General features: G+C 42.8%; 7 protein-coding genes across 7 annotated transcripts; 2 read left to right on the forward strand and 5 right to left on the reverse strand.

Moving 5' to 3' along the window:
- Nucleotides 1-6,735: 6,735 nt before the first annotated feature.
- On the forward strand, nucleotides 6,736-8,827 carry LOC110000953 (histone H2A-like). The gene has a single exon (XM_065951639.1). It carries the CDS (start codon nucleotides 8,205-8,207, stop codon nucleotides 8,583-8,585), a length of 381 nt encoding a protein of 126 aa, XP_065807711.1. The 5' UTR covers nucleotides 6,736-8,204; the 3' UTR covers nucleotides 8,586-8,827.
- A 254-nt stretch (nucleotides 8,828-9,081) lies between these two features.
- LOC110000956 (histone H4) lies at nucleotides 9,082-11,117 on the forward strand. The gene has a single exon (XM_065951640.1). It carries the CDS (start codon nucleotides 9,221-9,223, stop codon nucleotides 9,530-9,532), a length of 312 nt encoding a protein of 103 aa, XP_065807712.1. The 5' UTR covers nucleotides 9,082-9,220; the 3' UTR covers nucleotides 9,533-11,117.
- Nucleotides 11,118-11,404: 287 nt separating this feature from the next.
- On the reverse strand, nucleotides 11,405-11,916 carry LOC136177658 (histone H3-like). The gene has a single exon (XM_065951476.1). It carries the CDS (start codon nucleotides 11,828-11,830, stop codon nucleotides 11,420-11,422), a length of 411 nt encoding a protein of 136 aa, XP_065807548.1. The 5' UTR covers nucleotides 11,831-11,916; the 3' UTR covers nucleotides 11,405-11,419.
- Nucleotides 11,917-12,128: 212 nt separating this feature from the next.
- On the reverse strand, nucleotides 12,129-14,418 carry LOC110000954 (histone H2B 1/2-like). Its single transcript, XM_065951388.1, has one exon. The coding sequence runs from the start codon at nucleotides 14,398-14,400 to the stop codon at nucleotides 14,023-14,025; it is 378 nt and encodes a 125-aa protein (XP_065807460.1). The 5' UTR covers nucleotides 14,401-14,418; the 3' UTR covers nucleotides 12,129-14,022.
- An 859-nt stretch (nucleotides 14,419-15,277) lies between these two features.
- Nucleotides 15,278-18,245, reverse strand: LOC110000955 (histone H4). The gene has a single exon (XM_020656339.3). The coding sequence runs from the start codon at nucleotides 17,102-17,104 to the stop codon at nucleotides 16,793-16,795; it is 312 nt and encodes a 103-aa protein (XP_020511995.1). The 5' UTR covers nucleotides 17,105-18,245; the 3' UTR covers nucleotides 15,278-16,792.
- Nucleotides 18,246-18,388: 143 nt separating this feature from the next.
- On the reverse strand, nucleotides 18,389-19,085 carry LOC110000952 (histone H2A-like). The gene has a single exon (XM_065951578.1). It carries the CDS (start codon nucleotides 19,012-19,014, stop codon nucleotides 18,628-18,630), a length of 387 nt encoding a protein of 128 aa, XP_065807650.1. The 5' UTR covers nucleotides 19,015-19,085; the 3' UTR covers nucleotides 18,389-18,627.
- Nucleotides 19,086-19,856: 771 nt separating this feature from the next.
- Nucleotides 19,857-22,952, reverse strand: LOC110000949 (histone H1-like). Its single transcript, XM_065951595.1, has one exon. The coding sequence runs from the start codon at nucleotides 22,907-22,909 to the stop codon at nucleotides 22,298-22,300; it is 612 nt and encodes a 203-aa protein (XP_065807667.1). The 5' UTR covers nucleotides 22,910-22,952; the 3' UTR covers nucleotides 19,857-22,297.
- Nucleotides 22,953-23,593: the final 641 nt, after the last annotated feature.

Consider the following 23,593-nt stretch of genomic DNA (forward strand, 5'->3'; position numbering starts at 1 on the left):
ACCTGAGCCTCCGTCACCTCCACTGTTATACACCTGAGCCTCCGTCACCTCCACTGTTATACACCTGAGCCTCCGTCACCTCCACTGTTATACACCTGAGCCTCCGTCACCTCCACTGTTATACACCTGAGCCTCCATCACCTCCACTGTTATACACCTGAGCCTCCGTCACCTCCTCTGTTATACACCTGAGCCTCCGTCACCTCCTCTGTTATACACCTGAGCCTCCGTCACCTCCACTGTTATACACCTGAGCCTCCATCACCTCCACTGTTATACACCTGAGCCTCCGTCACCTCCTCTGTTATACACCTGAGCCTCCGTCACCTCCTCTGTTATACACCTGAGCCTCCATCACCTCCACTGTTATACACCTGAGCCTCCGTCACCTCCACTGTTATACACCTGAGCCTCCATCACCTCCACTGTTATACACCTGAGCCTCCATCACCTCCACTGTTATACACCTGAGCCTCCGTCACCTCCTCTGTTATACACCTGAGCCTCCGTCACCTCCTCTGTTATACACCTGAGCCTCCATCACCTCCACTGTTATACACCTGAGCCTCCGTCACCTCCACTGTTATACACCTGAGCCTCCATCACCTCTGTTATACACCTGAGCCTCCGTCACCTCCTCTGTTATACACCTGAGCCTCCGTCACCTCCACTGTTATACACCTGAGCCTCCATCACCTCCTCTGTTATACACCTGAGCCTCCGTCACCTCCACTGTTATACACCTGAGCCTCCGTCACCTCCACTGTTATACACCTGAGCCTCCATCACCTCCTCTGTTATACACCTGAGCCTCCGTCACCTCCACTATTATACACCTGAGCCTCCGTCACCTCCTCTGTTATACACCTGAGCCTCCATCACCTCCACTGTTATACACCTGAGCCTCCATCACCTCCTCTGTTATACACCTGAGCCTCCGTCACCTCCTCTGTTATACACCTGAGCCTCCATCACCTCCTCTGTTATACACCTGAGCCTCCGTCACCTCCACTGTTATACACCTGAGCCTCCGTCACCTCCTCTGTTATACACCTGAGCCTCCGTCACCTCCACTGTTATACACCTGAGCCTCCGTCACCTCCTCTGTTATACACCTGAGCCTCCGTCACCTCCACTGTTATACACCTGAGCCTCCGTCACCTCCACTATTATACACCTGAGCCTCCATCACCTCCTCTGTTATACACCTGAGCCACCTGAGCCTCCATCACCTCCTCTGTTATACACCTGAGCCTCCGTCACCTCCTCTGTTATACACCTGAGCCTCCATCACCTCCACTATTATACACCTGAGCCTCCATCACCTCCACTATTATACACCTGAGCCTCCATCACCTCCTCTGTTATACACCTGAGCCTCCATCACCTCCACTATTATACACCTGAGCCTCCGTCACCTCCACTGTTATACACCTGAGCCTCCATCACCTCCACTATTATACACCTGAGCCTCCATCACCTCCTCTGTTATACACCTGAGCCACCTGAGCCTCCATCACCTCCTCTGTTATACACCTGAGCCTCCGTCACCTCCTCTGTTATACACCTGCTCACCTTCAACCTCTACCTGAGCCTCCGTCACCTCCTCTGTTATACACCTGCTCACCTTCAACCTCTACCTGAGCCTCCGTCACCTCCTCTGTTATACACCTGAGCCTCCATCACCTCCACTGTTATACACCTGAGCCTCCGTCACCTCCTCTGTTATACACCTGAGCCTCCGTCACCTCCACTGTTATACACCTGAGCCTCCGTCACCTCCTCTGTTATACACCTGAGCCTCCGTCACCTCCTCTGTTATACACCTGAGCCTCCGTCACCTCCACTGTTATACACCTGAGCCTCCGTCACCTCCTCTGTTATACACCTGAGCCTCCGTCACCTCCACTGTTATACACCTGAGCCTCCGTCACCTCCTCTGTTATACACCTGAGCCTCCGTCACCTCGACTGTTATACACCTGAGCCTCCGTCACCTCCTCTGTTATACACCTGAGCCTCCGTCACCTCCTCTGTTATACACCTGAGCCTCCGTCACCTCGACTGTTATACACCTGAGCCTCCGTCACCTCCTCTGTTATACACCTGAGCCTCCGTCACCTCCTCTGTTATACACCTGAGCCTCCGTCACCTCCACTGTTATACACCTGAGCCTCCATCACCTCTGTTATACACCTGAGCCTCCGTCACCTCCACTGTTATACACCTGAGCCTCTGTCACCTCCACTGTTATACACCTGAGCCTCCATCACCTCCTCTGTTATACACCTGAGCCTCCATCACCTCCACTGTTATGTCACCTCCTCTGTTATACACCTGAGCCTCCGTCACCTCCTCTGTTATACACCTGCTCACCTTTAACCTCTACCGGAGCCTCCGTCACCTCCTCTGTTATACACCTGCTCACCTTTAACCTCTACCGGAGCCTCCGTCACCTCCACTGTTATACACCTGAGCCTCCGTCACCTCCTCTGTTATACACCTGAGCCTCCGTCACCTCCTCTGTTATACACCTGAGCCTCCGTCACCTCCACTGTTATACACCTGAGCCTCCGTCACCTCCTCTGTTATACACCTGAGCCTCCGTCACCTCCACTGTTATACACCTGAGCCTCCGTCACCTCCTCTGTTATACACCTGAGCCTCCGTCACCTCGACTGTTATACACCTGAGCCTCCGTCACCTCCTCTGTTATACACCTGAGCCTCCGTCACCTCCTCTGTTATACACCTGAGCCTCCGTCACCTCGACTGTTATACACCTGAGCCTCCGTCACCTCCTCTGTTATACACCTGAGCCTCCGTCACCTCCACTGTTATACACCTGAGCCTCCGTCACCTCCACTGTTATACACCTGAGCCTCCATCACCTCTGTTATACACCTGAGCCTCCGTCACCTCCACTGTTATACACCTGAGCCTCTGTCACCTCCACTGTTATACACCTGAGCCTCCATCACCTCCTCTGTTATACACCTGAGCCTCCATCACCTCCACTGTTATGTCACCTCCTCTGTTATACACCTGAGCCTCCGTCACCTCCTCTGTTATACACCTGCTCACCTTTAACCTCTACCGGAGCCTCCGTCACCTCCTCTGTTATACACCTGCTCACCTTTAACCTCTACCGGAGCCTCCGTCACCTCCACTGTTATACACCTGAGCCTCCGTCACCTCCTCTGTTATACACCTGAGCCTCCGTCACCTCCTCTGTTATACACCTGAGCCTCCGTCACCTCCTCTGTTATACACCTGAGCCTCCGTCACCTCCACTGTTATACACCTGAGCCTCCATCACCTCTGTTATACACCTGAGCCTCCATCACCTCCTCTGTTATACACCTGAGCCTCCGTCACCTCCACTGTTATACACCTGAGCCTCCATCACCTCTGTTATACACCTGAGCCTCCATCACCTCTGTTATACACCTGAGCCTCCGTCACCTCCACTGTTATACACCTGAGCCTCCATCACCTCTGTTATACACCTGAGCCTCCATCACCTCTGTTATACACCTGAGCCTCCGTCACCTCCACTGTTATACACCTGAGCCTCCATCACCTCTGTTATACACCTGAGCCTCCGTCACCTCCTCTGTTATACACCTGAGCCTCCGTCACCTCCTCTGTTATACACCTGAGCCTCCGTCACCTCCACTGTTATACACCTGAGCCTCCATCACCTCTGTTATACACCTGAGCCTCCATCACCTCTGTTATACACCTGAGCCTCCGTCACCTCCTCTGTTATACACCTGAGCCTCCGTCACCTCCACTGTTATACACCTGAGCCTCCATCACCTCTGTTATACACCTGAGCCTCCATCACCTCTGTTATACACCTGAGCCTCCGTCACCTCCACTGTTATACACCTGAGCCTCCATCACCTCTGTTATACACCTGAGCCTCCGTCACCTCCTCTGTTATACACCTGAGCCTCCATCACCTCTGTTATACACCTGAGCCTCCGTCACCTCCACTGTTATACACCTGAGCCTCCATCACCTCTGTTATACACCTGAGCCTCCATCACCTCCACTGTTATACACCTGAGCCTCCATCACCTCTGTTATACACCTGAGCCTCCATCACCTCTGTTATACACCTGAGCCTCCGTCACCTCCACTGTTATACACCTGAGCCTCCATCACCTCTGTTATACACCTGAGCCTCCGTCACCTCCACTGTTATACACCTGAGCCTCCGTCACCTCCTCTGTTATACACCTGAGCCTCCATCACCTCCACTGTTATACACCTGAGCCTCCGTCACCTCCTCTGTTATACACCTGAGCCTCCGTCACCTCCTCTGTTATACACCTGAGCCTCCGTCACCTCCTCTGTTATACACCTGAGCCTCCGTCACCTCCACTGTTATACACCTGAGCCTCCGTCACCTCCTCTGTTATACACCTGAGCCTCCGTCACCTCCACTGTTATACACCTGAGCCTCCGTCACCTCCACTGTTATACACCTGAGCCTCCGTCACCTCCTCTGTTATACACCTGAGCCTCCGTCACCTCCACTGTTATACACCTGAGCCTCCGTCACCTCCTCTGTTATACGCCTCCGTCACCTCCTCTGTTATACACCTGAGCCTCCGTCACCTCCACTGTTATACACCTGAGCCTCCGTCACCTCCACTGTTATACACCTGAGCCTCCATCACCTCCTCTGTTATACACCTGAGCCTCCGTCACCTCCTCTGTTATACACCTGAGCCTCCGTCACCTCCACTGTTATACACCTGAGCCTCCGTCACCTCCACTGTTATACACCTGAGCCTCCGTCACCTCCTCTGTTATACACCTGAGCCTCCATCACCTCCACTGTTATACACCTGAGCCTCCATCACCTCCTCTGTTATACACCTGAGCCTCCGTCACCTCCACTGTTATACACCTGAGCCTCCATCACCTCCTCTGTTATACACCTGAGCCTCCATCACCTCCACTGTTATACACCTGAGCCTCCATCACCTCCTCTGTTATACACCTGAGCCTCCATCACCTCCACTGTTATGTCACCTCCTCTGTTATACACCTGAGCCTCCATCAACTCCTCTGTTATACACCTGAGCCTCCATCACCTCCACTGTTATACACCTGCTCACCTTTAACCTCTATAATCAACATTATCACTTTAATCAATACAGTATTATATATATTTAATTGCTCTGTTTGTCTCCTTAGCCTCCAGGTTATACTCATGAATATGGAGTATCCACTTGTTTTTCAGTCATTACCCATTTCTAAATCTCCTCTGACTCACACCATTGATTGATTGATTGATTGATTGATTGATTGATTGATTGATTGATTGATTGATTGATGATATTCATGTCTGATATGCTGCAATTTGTTTCCTGCGAGTGATGTTGAACAGAGGACCCTCCCTACTCTGTGCCATGGTTAGTACACAACAGAAGTCTTCAGGTGGCTGTTTAAAGCAGAGGCCGGATAACCTCTACTGGACGAGACAATTCAAAATGAAGACTTCTTTAGGCTGCATCACTGCATCTCTCTCTTTCCAAGCCCAGCACAGCTTTCTGGTTCTGCTCGAGGTTTCTTGTTGTTCCTCACCACTAACTTTGCTAATTGTTGCTTAGTGCTCATGATGGATTAATGTTGGGTCTTTGTAACCTAATTTAACAATGATAAGGTCTTTTACCTGCTCTTGTCTAAGCCTATATAATGTCAACAGAAGGGCCTTACTTTATTTCAAAATAAAAGCAGGGTTGAATTCTAACAGCAAGTACAGTACTCTCAGCTTAAGACATTACAGAAATTCAAAATAAAGGCCGAACAAGTTTTATTTTTAAATGTGAAATAATGGAATTTCAAACATGTGATTAATCATTAAAAAATGTGATCTTTTGACAGCCATAATTTTCTAACCTTCCAACGTAGACTGACCACGAGCTTCCTGAGTGTCAAACAATACATGTGACATCAACCAATGTTTACTACCCCTCAGAATTTTGTTTGTCGGCCTAATTTGAATGCATGTTGGTTTATGTGATTTATGTATGAAGCCTGTGTGCTCCTCCAAGTGTCTTCCATCTCTGATTATGTGAAGCACTTTGTAACATGTGCTCTAACACACTGATTCCCTGTAACTTCAATGCCTTCTCATATAGCCTACACAATATAGACTACATACATGATAAACAATAAAGAACTAGAATAGAATAGAAAAAAAATCCTTTATTTTCATTAATTAGAAATGCAATCCGCTCCTAATCACATTCAAGTCAGAGAAGAGGGAGGTTGCTGCTTGTTAAAAATATGTTAATGTCTGCGGTGAAAATTTAATTTTTGTTTTGAAAGGGTGTGTAGGTGACTTCCGGTTCCGCAGCCAGCCTCTAGTGGACACTCAAGGAACTGCAAGAATTTGCACTTTTTTTATTTGCACTAGCATTGTGGAGTGCACCATGATATTGAAATCGGACTTTTGTTGTGTACATATCTTCATTTTATTTTCTTTGTATCATTTTGAATAACGTGTAGTAATAATCACCACTACAGCTGCTCGTTTTTAAGTCTTAAAGTACTGAATAAATACTTTCTGTAATTATGTAAGCATCATTATTTAGACTACTCTCACAACTGGAACAGCAGATCTGAGGGAGGCAAAAAGTGAAACTCCTCATGATGCTGTCTCTGCCATCCCCTGACTGAACTGACTGATCAGTGGACACGGATTCATAAACGGGGAAATGTCGCCATCTTGTGTTCAGTTTTAACCTCCAAAGGTTAGAGTTACTGTCTTGTTGAGAATGTGATGAGCTTTATTTTGGTGTTTGTTTTAAGAAATGGACCACTCTGCCTTTCACACAACACGGACATTTCACGATTTGTAGTCTAATTAACATTTAGAAAATGTTGTGTTGTATTTTCTAAAGACTTGTAAAGCCTACACGCTGCAGTGTAAAAAGAAACATCACATTGTCAAGAATAATAATATGTCTCTGTGCAGATAGCCTACAAAAATGAATCTAAGTTTACTCATCCTGAACATCTCAGCAACTGAGAAGAAAGAAATACATGAAAATCTGAGGGAGTTCAAAAACTCATAAACTAATAAAGTGTCATCCACCAGGCAGAATGATAACAGGGGAATAAAAAAAGGCTTTTAATGGATAAATCATATTAACCTTCAAATATTATGACCTATCAAACAACATAGTGTTAACAGGCAGCAAGGCGTCACATAATGTTCATCTGTTGTACAAATCTCATATCCAGGCCTATAGTCCACATGTAGGCAGGAATTTTTTTAAATGGAGGTTTTCCTCCTCCGTTTCACAAAACAATCCTGTCCACACGCTGAGTCCTAAAAAACATCTTAGTCCACATGGAATCTTTGTATATCAGCAGTTCATAACAAAAGTTATCTGAAGACACTTTACTAAAGAGCTGTTAAGACCTTATTCTGTAATATTCTCTACAATGACCCGACATTAATACATCACAAGCACTAAATAACATTTACCAAAGTTACAGTGGAGAGAAGGCTGAAACCTCGAGCAGAACCAGACTCATGATGAACAGCCATGGGCCAAAACTTTGTTGGGCTTGAACCTCCTACCTGTGTGAGAGATTTGTCTGATGTTACCTCAATCAACACAAAATACAGATCAAATCTTGACATTGAACATGAAGTATGACCATCAGAGTCACAGCTGAACCCAGACTGAGAAGATCTGAAGCACAAAAAAAGGCAAACTATATGAAATGATTATACAACTGGAGGAATACATGTAAGAATTCATCTCCAGATCAGAACTCATCCAACTGAATATCTTCATGTCATCACTGAAAGGCATCTTTTTTATGAAAGTAGGCTAATCTTAAAATAGCCTACATGAATAAATGTTCATCATTTTTATAAGGGTCTGCTTTAAAGTGAGTGAGGCCTCTGTTTATTTTTACGATGTTAATTAACACTTCCGTTGCCTTACATTTGAAAATCCCTATCAAAAAGCGCGGACGGGACGTGGAAGCTGTATAATAACTCTGGAACTTTACTAAAAATCTTCCACGTTCTGATTGGACGATAGAACATACGCTAAGCCCAACCAATCATAGACCGGCTCAGAGGAGCCGTAATGATATATAAGCAGAATTTCGACGGTTATTAAACATATTGCATCTCCTCGACGAAGAAACGACAAATCTGAAAATGTCTGGAAGAGGCAAAAGTGGAAAGACAAGAGCGAAGGCAAAGAGCCGCTCATCCCGTGCCGGGCTCCAGTTCCCCGTCGGCCGTGTTCACAGGCTGCTGAGGAAGGGAAACTACGCTCAACGTGTCGGTGCCGGAGCTCCCGTTTACTTGGCGGCGGTGCTCGAGTACTTGACTGCTGAGATCCTGGAGTTGGCCGGAAACGCAGCCCGTGACAACAAGAAGACTCGTATCATCCCCCGTCACCTGCAGCTGGCTATCCGCAACGACGAGGAGCTCAACAAGCTGCTCGGGAAAGTTACCATCGCTCAGGGAGGCGTGCTGCCCAACATCCAGGCTGTCCTACTGCCCAAGAAAACCGAGAAGGCCACCAAGAAGTAAACGACTAACATGTCACCCAAATCAACGGCTCTTTTAAGAGCCACCCACTAAACCCTAAAGAGTTGAATGTTCCCGTGATAAAACATGTGATAATACACATACACTGTGTATTGACACATAACAAAGTTAATAAATGTAAATACGGATTGTATGTATCAGCGTTGTTCTACGTATTCAATAACACCAACCACTCAAACTGCATGGACCATGATCAAATCTGGCTATCCAAAAATACACCAAATGACTGATGACATGACAGTCCCTACATATTGTGATAAAACGTCTGATGTTGTTTTGTTTGATACGGTAGGAGGGACGCTACAGCTGCAGTCTCTTACACAAAGAGGGCGATATAACACCCTGATGTGCCTGACCAATCAAGGGGCTCAGGATTCGATCAAACCATTCGTAGTATTTGTGGTATTGGATTCAAAGACAGTAGTGCCTCAATTGTAACAAGACGCTTTTACTCTGGTGACGTCATGTCTAGAAAGTTAGCCCACGCGGAAGAGAACGTTGGCGGGCGGAGCTCGTGCTGTTTCTCTCCTCTAACGTCCTCAGTCAGGATTTAAATAGGGACGCTCCGAGAAGGGGGAGCATCAGTTCATCTGAGGAAGAATCCTGAATCTATCAAGATGAGTGGACGTGGAAAGGGAGGAAAAGGACTCGGCAAAGGAGGCGCTAAGCGTCACCGGAAAGTTCTCCGTGATAACATCCAGGGCATCACCAAGCCCGCTATCCGCCGTCTGGCTCGCCGTGGCGGAGTGAAGCGTATCTCCGGCCTGATCTACGAGGAGACCCGCGGTGTGCTCAAGGTGTTCCTGGAGAACGTCATCCGTGATGCTGTCACCTACACCGAGCATGCTAAGAGAAAGACCGTCACCGCCATGGATGTGGTCTACGCTCTGAAGAGACAGGGCCGCACCCTGTACGGCTTCGGCGGTTAAACTCACCTCCATTAACAACAACAACCCAACGGCTCTTTTAAGAGCCACCCACTTCAACTGAAGAGAATTCGTTCTTACTACTGAAGTGACAGAATAATAGACTGATCACTCGGTATATTTATTCAAGTTGAAACATATCAATACTATCATCGTCATCAATCTAATTGCATAACGATACATATACTAAACTTGTGCATGTTTAATTGAGGAGACAGTATGGGGTGTTTGCACCAGAACATGATAACATGCACATAATGGTGCTGTATTGAAAACTAACAGGGCACTCATCGGCTTTCATCTGTTTTTGTAAATTCACATTCTCTATTTTAGGTTATATTTTCACCACATATCATTAACTCTGCAAAGCTCTGTTTATTTATATATTTACATAATGTCAGACTGGCTACAACCAATAACAGTTCTGGGGAATGTCTAACCTGTATCAGTGGTGAACAGGTGGGTGAAAACATAATTTGATAATGAAGAGTACACAAACATAAAGAACTAAAGAAACAATAAAGCATCTATCAGGCTGAGAGAGAGTGAGGAAAAACCACTAGATCTTTACCGATCTAGCCTGGACACATCCTGCAGCCTAAGACTCCCAGTGGCCTGGTTCTGCTTCGGGTTGCACCTTATATATCATTTTGACCTGATAACAACCCAACACCCCCAATCTCCCTAAATATATTTTGTTACACGATTAAGTGATATTCACTTTTGTTCAACAGGTCAAAGACAAGCAGAATCATCTGAGCTGTTCATACCAGTTTATGTAAGAACACTGATTGTAAGGGGCTCTCACTGAACACCTAATCAGTGTTTAGACAAACCACAGCTTTTTTAAATATGGTTCCTCAATCATTTCAACTATTTCACTTGCTATCTAGAGGACGAGCTGTCACACCCATGGACATGGTGACATAACAAATGACCTGTCAAGAGACTTCAGATGTAAATTTACTCCAAGCTTGCTGTGGTACAGTGCATCAAGTGGGAACAACGCTCCCTTTACTTCTAAATTAAGTTAAATTGACAATAAATATGGCACTCAAGTTTGTGCCATTTAATATATAAAAGTAATATAATAAACCACGCAGGTGAAGGCAACGCTTAATGTTTTTGTCTCCAAAGTTTGAAAGTCTCAAATAAGACCAATAAACTGAATATATATTCAGAAAGAGTTCTGTTACAAAATGAAAAGGCAGGTCAACATCAGTCCGGGCACATCTTCATAAATATAGTTATTAAAATGTTAAGAAAAAATGTGACGTTAGATATATACGCTTCTTAAGACACACAGATATTGAAATTAAGCCCAATTATGTTAGTGAATCCTAAATTAAAGCAAACGTACAAAGACGTCACAGATGTTCGGTTGGTCAGGTGAGAACAGTTATCCTTCCTCTCACTCTTTATGTCATGAACGATGCTGCTTGAGGAGAGTGGAGAATGAATGTGATTTTAGTTTAGGGTCGTCTTTGTGAAAAGTTGAGTTCATATGTGATTGATGAAGATGTTTAATTTCAATGTTCATTGTTCATTGTGACAGTGGCTGTCGCTAATAAATCCTGGGTAGTGAAGATTTTCACTGTGTGTGTCTCTTGTTTGCTTTTCCTTAACTTCGACAGTCTATTCTGATTTTGTAAAGTGAGCACATTAATCTGTTAAATGTTAAATAGAGTTTACTGTTGGTGTTTGGGCTGTATGTGGCTGGCTGAAAGATTTGTGTGTTAGTTTAGTGTTTTGAAACATGAATGTAATGTGTGAGATGAAGTAATTGGTAGTTCTAATAAAGAAAGGACTCTATTAGGATGTGAGCTCTTAGTTAAAGGTGGTGGCTCTTAAAAGAGCCTTTGTGGTTGTGTTTAGTGGGTGATGAGGTGTTTATGCTCTCTCTCCACGGATACGACGGGCCAGCTGGATGTCTTTGGGCATGATGGTGACCCTCTTGGCGTGGATGGCGCACAGGTTGGTGTCCTCAAAGAGGCCGACCAGGTAAGCCTCGCTGGACTCCTGCAGAGCCATGACAGCGGAGCTCTGGAAGCGCAGGTCGGTCTTGAAATCCTGAGCGATCTCACGGACGAGACGCTGGAAGGGCAGCTTGCGGATGAGCAGCTCGGTGGACTTCTGGTAACGACGGATCTCCCTCAGAGCCACGGTGCCGGGCCTGTAACGATGGGGCTTCTTCACTCCGCCGGTGGCCGGGGCGCTCTTCCGGGCGGCTTTGGTGGCCAGCTGCTTCCTGGGAGCTTTTCCTCCGGTGGATTTACGGGCGGTCTGCTTGGTTCTTGCCATTTTCACGGTTCTGTGCTTTCCTTTACTCAAGGGAAGAAGATAACTAACCGTCCCTCTGCCGGGTTTATATAGCCAGAGTCTGAGCGCGAGATTCTCTGATTGGCCAGGAGCGTGCACGTGATACCGCCGGCCTCGCTCTATTTCTCTCTGTCTGTCTCTCTCTGTCTGTCTCTCTCTCTCTCTCTCTCTCTCTCTCTCTCTCTCTCTCTCTCTCTTTCGAATCACTTTATTGGCCTGAATGTGAAAATACTGACAAAGCGTTACACATTTCACAAAAGTAATATTTATTATCCACAAATCAGCAGTTTCAATAATAAATAAGAGTAAACATCTGATAAATATTTGGAATAAAAAAATAACAATAATAGAAAATAAAAAGAAATGAAGAAGTAAAAAGTAGAATTAATCCGTCTAACTTTGCTTATCAAAGAGTCTTACAGGTTATATAGACCTAGTTTTTGTTTGTGTGTTCAGGATAACACATTTTAAGTAAATAACATTTTTTTGGGGCGCTGTGGCATAGTGGTTGGTACGTTTGTGGTCGTGTTCCTCTGTGTGGGCGGCCAGGGTTCAGGTCTGACCTCTTGCCATGTCTTTAAATGGAGGCATAAATTATCATTACAATTGGATATTTTGAAGTTTGCTGTTGAAACGCTTTAGGAAAATGATTTATTCTGTTTGATGAGTTCATATCTGATGAGCCGTCAGAGGGGAATAAACCCCAAAAACCATGCAGTTAATACATATTAAAACTTATAATCTGTATTTTTTAAGTCAAAAATTCAACATCAAAAAGAAAAGAAACAAGAACTTTGTTTTTAATGTGTTTGAATTAATGCATTTATTACTGATGTGAAAAAAACTTAAAAGAGAACAGTGTTCGATAATATTCATAAAATGCTGCAGAAAGTGAAGCTAACACTTTATTGTCTGTTTGCACAGAAACGTGACTTTGGCAACGTGGCATTACTACCTCACAAACCCTCACATTACAATCAATTGGACAGAGATCTTGTTCGCATTAAGGAAATTAAACATTTTGGTGCTGAAAATATAAACTATGTAATCCATTTTCACCAATCTCTGTGGTTAATATCACCAAAACCACACTTTCATATATTATTTTCTGTGCGTTTCCAATTTCTGGAGCTTGTAACAACAAATGTGTCTTATAAACGGTGTTGGTACTACAAGTTTGTGTTTAGTTCATCACACAACCCAAGAGACAAACCAGTACATGAACCAATTATGTTGCAAGCTCAAAATTAAAATTGGAAATGTACTTACCACAGGAACAGGATAAACCATGTAACATGAAAATATAAGACCTTGTGGAAAAATACCTTTAAGTCATTAACTAACATATTTGCACGTTTTAATAGACACGTGGAAAAGATAACTTCAGATAATTCAAATTTGAACATAGCTTTACATGAAAAACCTGCTCTTCAAGTTTTAGCAACTGGCTCTTCAGTTTCTTCAGTAAAGCAGAATTTAGCCCCTTTGTTTAGTATCTGCCTGATGAAGCAGCAGGAAATATTCAGGGAGATGCCTTTCATATCCTGAGACAATGCATTCAATGACACAGTCTTCATGTTTTTTGTTGATACCTTGAATATGTAACACAATGGTCAGATTTGCCATCATGGCGTCAAATATGTGGCTTCACTTTTGCTTAGTTCCTTATATATATATAAATAACGTATTCCCTCCTGAAGCCCTCCATGGTCCATGAGGGATCCCCTGCGGTGATGTGCAATTGTTAACAACTGTCACTGTCAACAACGTAGGCTCAACTTTATTGATTAACTTGATCCCACTGCATTCAATACATCATTGTACTGAGACAAGAGTTTGTGGCATTTCTTTAACTAGGAATAGTGGATGCTTTTAATAACCGTCTCCTCTCCATGTGAAGATGCTGGCTACTGTTTTTCCAAAATGGTGACATGTGGCAGAGATAGATCTTCATCATTGAAGTGCTTACTACACAATCACAAGTTCTTTCACTCTTTCAGGTTGAAGGGAGCACAATAGCAGACCTTAACTGGAGACTGTAAATCAGCAGTTTGAAGATACCAATATAAAATTAATCTTGGCTAAAGTGCATCATGTGAATTAGGAATGAACTCTTGTAGAGTAAGTGGGTGGCTCTTAAAAGAGCCTTTGGGACTGCAGGACAGTTGAAGAGTTTACTTGGAGCTGGTGTACTTGGTCACAGCCTTGGTGCCCTCAGACACAGCATGCTTGGCCAGCTCTCCAGGCAGGAGCAGGCGGACAGCAGTCTGGATCTCCCTGGAGGTGATGGTGGAGCGCTTGTTGTAGTGAGCCAGCTTGGAGGCCTCACCAGCGATACGCTCAAAGATATCATTGACGAAGGAGTTCATGATGCCCATCGCCTTTGAAGAGATACCAGTGTCTGGGTGGACTTGCTTCATCACCTTATAGACGTAGATGCTGTAACTCTCTTTCCTGGTCTTTCTCCTCTTCTTGTCCTTTTTGCCGGGGTTCTTTGTCACGGCTTTCTTGCTGCCCTTCTTTGAAACGACTTTCTGCTGCGGCTCAGGCATTGTCGGTTGATTCGATGCTGATCGTTGAAAGAACTGATACGCTGCTGAGCGCTGACCGATTTTAAACACAGTGCATGCAAATCAAATGTTCGATTCCCCTCCTGCCATTGGCCAAATTCCGCTGACTCACGGAGTAACTATGCGGAAGTCTCTGAGTGTGTGTGCTCGTTCTTTGGAGGTCATTTCTCCTCCTATTCAACAAAGAAACAGGCTCCAACTAGTTATCAAAGCTTCAGTTGGAACATTTTTAACGACTCCTTAAAGCACACCTTTGTGTATCTGGTTGTAACAAGATAAACAAGGTTGAATAAGTGTCTCAAATATATCTTAGGCCTACACTATGTCCCTCTGTTAAATCCAACAGCTAGCATTCAGGCAGTCTTTTGTCCCCAGTCCCATTTCCCTCCTTAATTCAAGTCAGGCAGTTGTAAATATTGTCAGCAGTTACTCTTGAATGTTTGTAGGCTGATATTATTGTGGTTTTGTATGGTACTGTTGACACAATGCAGCTATATTCAGTGCATCTTCTATTTTACCGTGTTAGCTTTGTAAACGTATTCTGTCTTTTTTCTGTCCTGTCATGTCTTGCCGCAAGTCTTCCTTTGAGGACAAAAGAAGTTTAAGTGGAGTTCAGTATGATACTATGAATTTGAGCAGATTTATGGTCTCAATTGTAAAGATGGGACAGTGGATAGAGTCATAAATATGGGGGAGAGTGGGGAAGTACAGGAAAGGAGCTACTGGTCGGATTTGAAGCCGGACTGCCCGCTTGGCAGCCTCCACACACACTGATCACCGGGCCACCAACGCCCCAAGTGAGAGATACTTTTAAAAAGTGACATTATCCATTTTCTATTGATAGGAAAACTCTCTCACACAGAATCAGAAATTATTTATTTATCTGTAGTTACAGCTGTTCTATCACACAATATAGCAGGGGAAATATAATACAATAATAATATAATATAATATATAATAATACAAATAGAAATATGATTAAAATAAGGAATGTAAATTAGAGATAAAGCATTAAGTACATTAAAGACTGTTGAAGAAATACAGCTATGTACCAAGCACATGTTATAGAAGAACATAAGCAATATATGCTATACAAAGTAATAACAGGAAGATATTATAAGAGGATGCACAGTAGTTTGAGTGTTGTACATTGTGTTAATGGATTGATTATCTACAAGTAAAGAGTCAGAATATTGCAGTTTAAATAAATAATCAATAATGGAGGAGATTTGAAACCAGACTACACATTTTCATTATTCACTAGATAAATTGATTCGTCATAGATTACTGCATGAATATGTGATATGCAATAATAACTAAGAATAACTTCATTTTTATAGCACCTTTGAAACAGGATAGCAAACTGCTTTGACATATTGGCACATATGCCATCGTTTCAATATGCTCAGGGGGTTTCACGCAAATCTACACAAAGGCTTGTTTTTAAAAGATATTCATGTGATGATACTGTTCCATACTATACTATACTGTTTTATACACACTTCAAATACTTGGCAATATATCCCACCACTTACTTTCACATCAAAATCTATACAATGCCCTGAAATTAAATTCTGAAACACAAAACTTCTAATTAAAGCCCATCCCAAATTAAACCTGGTGTTGCTGCAAGTTTTTACCAATAAAGGCAGCGCTCTGTAAGTGCGCCCCAAGGCAGGTAAAAATAAAAGCAAGACAAAAGAAACATCAAGATAAACTGCAACATCCAGCTGTTAACATACAAATACTACCATATTTTTGTATCAGCTGGGCAGGAATATATCAAACAACACAAGATCAAATAAGTTATTTCATTTGTTTATGGATTTCCTCATTTTGGACAAAGTTAAATATTCTCTCTGGTGCAAACTAGCAATTGTATAGTCTTAGTATTTCCCACCATGTATGGTATAAAATAGAACACACATCCAAGTATAGGCCTTTCTGTAGTTGACTCTTCAGGGAGCTGCTGGGTGCAGTGTTATGTGACGTACAGGTGCAGTATTATCCCTTTCAAAGGTGACTTTACTTCTTTGGAATTCAAATTGTTAAACATGACGGTCAGGTGGCTGCAAGTGAGGGAACATGTGGCTGCATATTAAGTCCTATTGAATTACCAGTCTTAAATATTAGAATATTTTGTGATAGTATTAAGAAAAAGCATGTGTGGAAAGAAACAGGAGTACTCATGTTACTATAACGAATCAGTTGAGCAGACGAGGAATATTATTTTATGTAAAAAAAACAAAAACATACCAATACATTTTCAAATCATGCTCAACACGTTATAAGTTAGGTTTATACTCTTCAGTTAAAGTGGGTGGCTCTTAAAAGAGCCGTTTGATTGTTATTGTTGTTGTTAATGGAGGTGAGTTTAACCGCCGAAGCCGTACAGGGTGCGGCCCTGTCTCTTCAGAGCGTAGACCACATCCATGGCGGTGACGGTCTTCCTCTTAGCATGCTCGGTGTAGGTGACAGCATCACGGATGACGTTCTCCAGGAACACCTTGAGCACACCGCGGGTCTCCTCGTAGATCAGGCCGGAGATACGCTTCACTCCACCACGGCGAGCCAGACGGCGGATAGCGGGCTTGGTGATGCCCTGGATGTTATCACGGAGAACTTTCCGGTGACGCTTAGCGCCTCCTTTGCCGAGTCCTTTTCCTCCCTTTCCACGTCCACTCATCTTGATAGATTCAGGATTCTTCAGTAGATGTACTGATGCTCCCCCTTCTCGGAGCGTCCCTATTTAAATCCTGACTGAGGACGTTAGAGGAGAGAAACAGCACGAGCGCAGTCCTCTTCCGCGTTAAAGCTGGACAGAAGCAGCAGGCACGTTTCCTGTAAAACACGTAGCCTTCAAAATAAAAGTAGAAAAATCGCATTGAAATTATGGTGACAACAACAGCGTTATTCAATTAATCAGCTTGACAGGTGTTTTAATTCAGTGAATCTATGCGCACGTCATTTAATTGCTTTAATGTTGTATTATCACAATTTCAGTGTATGAGCCAACACAGTCACAATTTATATTTTTATAACTGGATTTGAAACTCTTTATGAATGTATTTTAATCCAAGTATGTGAGATGTTCATTTAACAACAGCAACACTTCAAAGTTCTGATGGATGATGAGTGCTTGACCTTGATTATGTTATGATCGACATAACATAATATATTATTATAATGTTTATCTCAGCATATTTGCATCACTACTGCACTATTGTCCTATTTAGCCTTGGAGGTCTTTTGTTATGTTGTGTTTATTGTCAATATTTAATGTTATACTTGAGAGCAGTTGTGTGTGTAAGCATACTTGGCCAATAAAGCTGATTCTGAAATGAACATGGACTGACCAGTTTAGAAATCAGTATTATTATTATAGTATAATTTTTTAGCCAACAGGGGTACAACAGTTACTCTTTCTGGGAAATTCAAACATATTGTCACTACTTTTGTTCCGTTTAGCTGAAAGTGCAAACTTCCAGATTGAACTTTTGTGTAACCCAGCAAAATTACATTTAAAATGTTTTTATAAAATCTGTGATTAGCAACTCAGCATATCTTAATTTTTTTTATAGAAATTAAAAATAACCTTAATATCAACTTCTTCCACAAACTTCTGTTGTAATCATCATTGTGTTGACTTCCTTTCTGAGCCTCAACACCTTCACCTCCTTGATGACATCACCATGTGAATTTCCGCGATTGTAATAATTACATTGAAGGGAACTGAGCTTTTTAAAACCCAGGCTGCTACATTATTGTTTTCTGCTCACCCCTTAAACTGAGGACTTGGAACCTCTAGTTTTAATGGGCATGATAATGTTACGAAAATAATGGTAAACACGTTTTTGTTAGGTGTACATAATGTTCCTGGTAGTAAACACATAACCTACTTTCCCAGTTGATCTGACTAACGTCAGAGGAAAAGGAATAAACGAGGGGCTAATAATGAAAATATATCATGTACTAATCACAAATTATTTAAAAGGTCTGTGATTTAATTAAAATTCAACACCAGTCTTCACTCCATCAGACAACAGAGACACTAACTGCAGAGCACGCTGCATCTGTGTGTATTGCAGGATAGCTAGCTTGTTAACTGTGCAGCCCTCTGTACTGAATGTGAAACAGATCAGGAATCTCTTTCAGTGATCAATTGGGTGGCTCTTAAAAGAGCCTTTGTGGGGTTTACACGGTGGAGAATTATTTTCCCTTCACAGCCTTCTCGGTTTTCTTAGGTAGTAGGACAGCCTGGATGTTGGGCAGCACGCCTCCCTGAGCGATGGTGACTCCTCCGAGCAGCTTGTTGAGCTCCTCGTCGTTGCGGACAGCCAGCTGCAGGTGACGGGGGATGATCCTGCTCTTCTTGTTGTCCCGAGCAGCGTTACCGGCCAGCTCCAGGATCTCAGCGGTCAGATACTCGAGCACAGCCGCCATGTAGACGGGAGCTCCGGCGCCGACCCGCTTAGCATAGTGTCCTTTCCTCAACAGTCTGTGGACACGACCGACGGGGAACTGGAGTCCGGCTCGGGATGAGCGGGTCTTGGACTTCGCTCTGTCCTTTCCTTGAGTCTTTCCACGGCCAGACATCTTCAAAGGGATTCTCCAGTCAGGTTAACAAAGGCAAGTTAATACTGTGGCGGCTATCAGATGATGCTAACAGACTGAGAAGTCTAGCTTATATAGTCACTATCTCGTTGTTCATTGGTTAGTAACAGCTGCAGTGTAACCGGCCAATCAGAAGCGCATAGAACGTTACGTCATGCCACTGTCAACGATGCAAGTCATCCGGCTTGAAGTATCGGGGACTTGCCAGAATAAGACTCAATAACAAGTATAAGAAAATTATAAAAATATTAATAAAAAGTCAAATATATATTTATAAATAAATGTCTTGACTGGGGCTGTCAAATAAATACACATTTTAATTGGGGTCATTGGATAATTTAATTAAGATTAAGATTAATCACATTTTAACCGCATATTTTCATTTTAATTGCTTTTACAACTACAGATTTAAAAAATTGCTTTTATTTTTAATTTTTTTATTGTCTTAAGCTGAGAGTATTTTACATGCCGTTTGAATTCAACCCTTTTATCTCTAAATAATGACAGAGAAGATGTAAACCAGCCGCGGTCTGAAGGCCCAGGGGCCCCTAAACTCTTTTAACCACCTGTCCACTACCAGGACATCTGACACACGTCTCATCACAAACACACAAAAAGGATTTAACTTAATGAACAAATAATGAAATGTGTACCGGCTGGGTGATGTACATCAAGTTGCTAACACTGAAACATGTTATGTGAGCTGCTGCGACCGGAAACGAGCTCAACATGATGAATAGGAAAGAATCCAGTTAGAGTTATCACTCTCGATCTGAAAGTGCTTTTGAGATATCAAATCAAATCAAGTTTATTTGTATAGCACATTTAAAAACAGCTTCATCTGACCAAAGTGCTTTACAGGCAATGCATAAAAATAAAAAAATAATCAATACATATGCATATATAGGCTATATAAATATATATATATACATGTACATACATGTATATATACATGTAATGACATAATACACACACAAAACATATATATGCATATACATGCAGCATACATACATATTACAAACACATACATACCCTCATACCTACATGCACATGCATACATACAGACACATACATGGGGTCTGTTTCAGTTTGTTTTAAATACCAGGGAAAAAAGGTGAGTTTTGAGTTTTGATTTGAATGCACAAGTTAATTTGTCTCAGATTTCTAGGCTTAAAAGCCGGGTTAGGTCGTAAAGTAGTCAAACTGCCATTTGAATCCTGAGACATAAGGAGCCAGATAAATCATTCACTCTCTTTGCTGATGTCAGAGCCAAAAGTAAGGCAGTTTTGAGCGACAGGAATTTAATAGAAACTTAACCCAGAGGTTCAAACGATGCTCTAATGAGCGGGACAAGGGATCGAGACACCGCTCATCACTGTTTGTTGTATGCACGTGTTGGATGGACTACTTTGACCACACGCAGACGTAAACACTGACGTGTTCTTCAGGTCTACTTCCTTTCTGACCTTTTGACCTCCACCAGTCAGAAGAGAATCTTCAATCTCAAGACTTTTTCTGTCTGTTCTAAAAGTCAGAACTAAACTGCAGAAAAAGGTGTTTTAATTTGCTGCTCCTTTTCTTCTGAACGAATCACAAACAGAGCTGAGACTGAGCTCTCATTGGATGATTTTTAAAGGATGTTAAAAGACTTGTAGGCGGACACATCAGGCTGTAGATGTGTTTGTGGACGATCTTGATAAATATGTCTTTTAATGTCAAATAAAGTGTCTTTATTGAATTTGTATGTGTTGCTGAATGTTGTTTGGGTAAAATCAGTGATGCTTGTCTCGACCAGGACGCTCTTGAAAGAATCGTTTATTTCCTGCATAATAACAGTTAAATCAAAATATATACATTTATACATAAACACAGACATATAAGAAATATATGTTGGTGCCCAAGAGTGGAAATTGTAAACACGAGGGTTTGATTTCCTGACCGAGCTCAAAGCACCAATTAATCTGTTTTAAACTACATCAATAAAGCAAAACAAAAGATGTAAAAAAAAGGTTTGATCTCATGTCGTCAAACAATAAACTTCTTATAAAATCAAGAAAACACTTCACATCTGGCTGTAGATATTCTGCTTCATATATTCCTGATTGAATGACAAATATATTAATGTATTAAATGTTGTAGTTACGTTTGTATGTTTGGCAGTTTTAGGTTATATCTTACTGTAAATACAGAACTTCCGATGCATTTCTGATTACATGAACTCCCTGCACTTAGCTTTTTCTTCATTAACATGAATGTGTGAGACTTTACTTAATTAACAAAGGAGGATATACAATTAAAAATAAATTGGTGTTGAGCTACTCTGAGATCTACATTTGTGGGCGGTGCAGGCCAAATATGGAAGTTGGTCTGGTAGCTGGAGAGGTGCCAGATCACTTCCTGAGCACCGTCGAGGTGCCCTTGAGCAAGGCACCAAACCCCCTCCCCACCATTAGTTCAGGAGCGCCCGCTGTGGTCAGCTCCCTCACTCTGACATCTCTCCATTAGTGCATGTCCAGAGGATTATTTGTGTGTGTGCGTATATTTCAGCCTGTGTGTGTTACATGATTTACAGAGTGTAAAAACAGATTTAATAAAAGTAAATCTTAAAATGATTTTATCAATTTATCAAGAAAAATAACTTGTTTTTATGTTGAGATAACAGTCTAAAGAACATACAAATGACATATTTTAATGTTTGGTGTCCTTACTTTAAAAAATGGCAGACTTTGATATACATACCTTTTGAATTTCTGTTTCAATTTTCACCTAAACTATTTAAGTGTGTGTTTAAGTGTGAAAAATTCAAAAATTGAAAATGGTATTGATAAAAACTTTGCATAATTGTAATATCTGTGAACATCCTGTCCAAATTTGGTGAAATTCTGATTCCCAGAGATACATGTGATAAGACTAGAGCTGTGCCTTTTGGAGAAGCCCTAATTTGACATATTTTAGTTTTTTGTTAAGATGCATAAAACATCCCAAAAAGTTATTTTGCATTAAAATATTTATTATTTATTTATACAACAATCCGTTTCATAAACTAGACATGTTCAAGTTATAAAAAACTATGGTTATGCTTTGTTCTACCTCGGGTAGGGGCATCTCGAATACTAGTCTTTTTGGGGAGTTTGTTCCTCTACTAATATGAGGAAGGAGTTCTAGGTTAAAACACACGACCAGCAAGACACAAGAGGAGAGCTCTTCAGATGATTGGGGTGGCTCTTAAAAGAGCCTTTGGTTTGTTAAGTAAAGCTTACAGCTTTTACTTCTTGGCTGCTGGCTTCTTGGCTGTCTTCTTGGCTGCTGGCTTCTTAGCTACGGCTTTGGGCTTGCTTGCTGATTTCTTGGGAATTACCTTCTTTTTTAGGGGTGTTGCCTTCTTCGGGCTCTTGGTTCTTTTCTTAACGGAAACTTTCTTGGTCGGGGTTTTGCTCACTGCCTTCTTGGAGGGCGCCTTGGCTGCTTTGGGCTTCTTAACCTTCTTAGCGGCGGCGACGGGTTTCTTCCCAGCCGGTTTCTTGGCTTTAGCGGGGGCCTTCTTCGCGTCCTTCTTCTTGGGCTTCTCGGCTGCCTTTGGCGCCTTGAAGGATCCGGAGATGCCGTTCCCTGTCACCTGTACGAGCTGCTTCTTCTCCAACAGGCCTTTCACTGCGCGTTTGATCACGACGGTGTTCTCGCAGCCCTGCAAAGCCAGAGCTTTCTTCACGGCCACATAGGAGACGCCTTTACGGTCCTTAGAATCGGTGACGGCCTTCAGAACGAGGTCTCTGGTGGACGGTCCGGCTTTCTTCGCCGGCTTTGCTGCCTTCTTCTTCGCCGTTTTGACGGGAGCAACTGGTGCTGCGGGAGCCTCTTCAGTAGCAACTTCTGCCATCTTGCTTTGTTTTGTTTCTCGTTGACTATGTCACTGAGAGAGAATGTTGAACTTCCAACAAAGACAGGAACTTAAACACAACATGAGAACCGTAGAGACTCAACCCGCACCGCAACTCACCAGTGTAGCCGGAACACTGTGTCACTTGTGTTTTCTCTCCACCGAAAAATGTATAAAATACGCATCTATTGGACGTATTTAGGAATAAATATGAACCATGCACATAGCGAAGACTTCTCTCTTCACATTTAAGTCGAATAAAGCTTTCAAGATGTTTGTACTTTCATTTGGTAGCCCTGAAACCTCCCAAAAACAGCGCCGAACGGGGGTCTGCGCCAGGTTTTTCTCATATAAATGCACAATAATACACCAAGACCCCACTAAAAACCAGTTCAGTAACTCGAAGAGATGTTCGTTTACCGGTGGAAAGTGAAAACAGTCGTCTCTTGAGGTTAATTTTGGATTTAACGAAGGTTAGTTTGGCACTCGCAAACACATCATGACTGAAGCTGTTTTTTTTTTTTCAGCTTTTGATTCATTCTGTTTTCTCAGCTCACTCACGTTTCACATTCCTGTTACCCTTCATCTTTAAAGGTGATGATTTCGCTAAATAAGTAAAAACTGTATTGGCCCTAGTTATAGTTACTATGCGTAGGACTACTTGTATGAATGAATGGTCAGGCT

The sequence above is a fragment of the Labrus bergylta genome, chromosome 23 (assembly GCF_963930695.1).
Source record: "Labrus bergylta chromosome 23, fLabBer1.1, whole genome shotgun sequence".
Classification (NCBI taxonomy): domain Eukaryota; kingdom Metazoa; phylum Chordata; class Actinopteri; order Labriformes; family Labridae; genus Labrus; species Labrus bergylta.

Coding starts and splice junctions, on each gene's coding strand:
- LOC110000953 (XM_065951639.1), top strand. CDS start 8,205: ATGTCTGGAAGAGGCAAAAGTGGAAAGACAAGAGCGAAGGCAAAGAGC.
- LOC110000956 (XM_065951640.1), top strand. CDS start 9,221: ATGAGTGGACGTGGAAAGGGAGGAAAAGGACTCGGCAAAGGAGGCGCT.
- LOC136177658 (XM_065951476.1), bottom strand. CDS start 11,830: ATGGCAAGAACCAAGCAGACCGCCCGTAAATCCACCGGAGGAAAAGCT.
- LOC110000954 (XM_065951388.1), bottom strand. CDS start 14,400: ATGCCTGAGCCGCAGCAGAAAGTCGTTTCAAAGAAGGGCAGCAAGAAA.
- LOC110000955 (XM_020656339.3), bottom strand. CDS start 17,104: ATGAGTGGACGTGGAAAGGGAGGAAAAGGACTCGGCAAAGGAGGCGCT.
- LOC110000952 (XM_065951578.1), bottom strand. CDS start 19,014: ATGTCTGGCCGTGGAAAGACTCAAGGAAAGGACAGAGCGAAGTCCAAG.
- LOC110000949 (XM_065951595.1), bottom strand. CDS start 22,909: ATGGCAGAAGTTGCTACTGAAGAGGCTCCCGCAGCACCAGTTGCTCCC.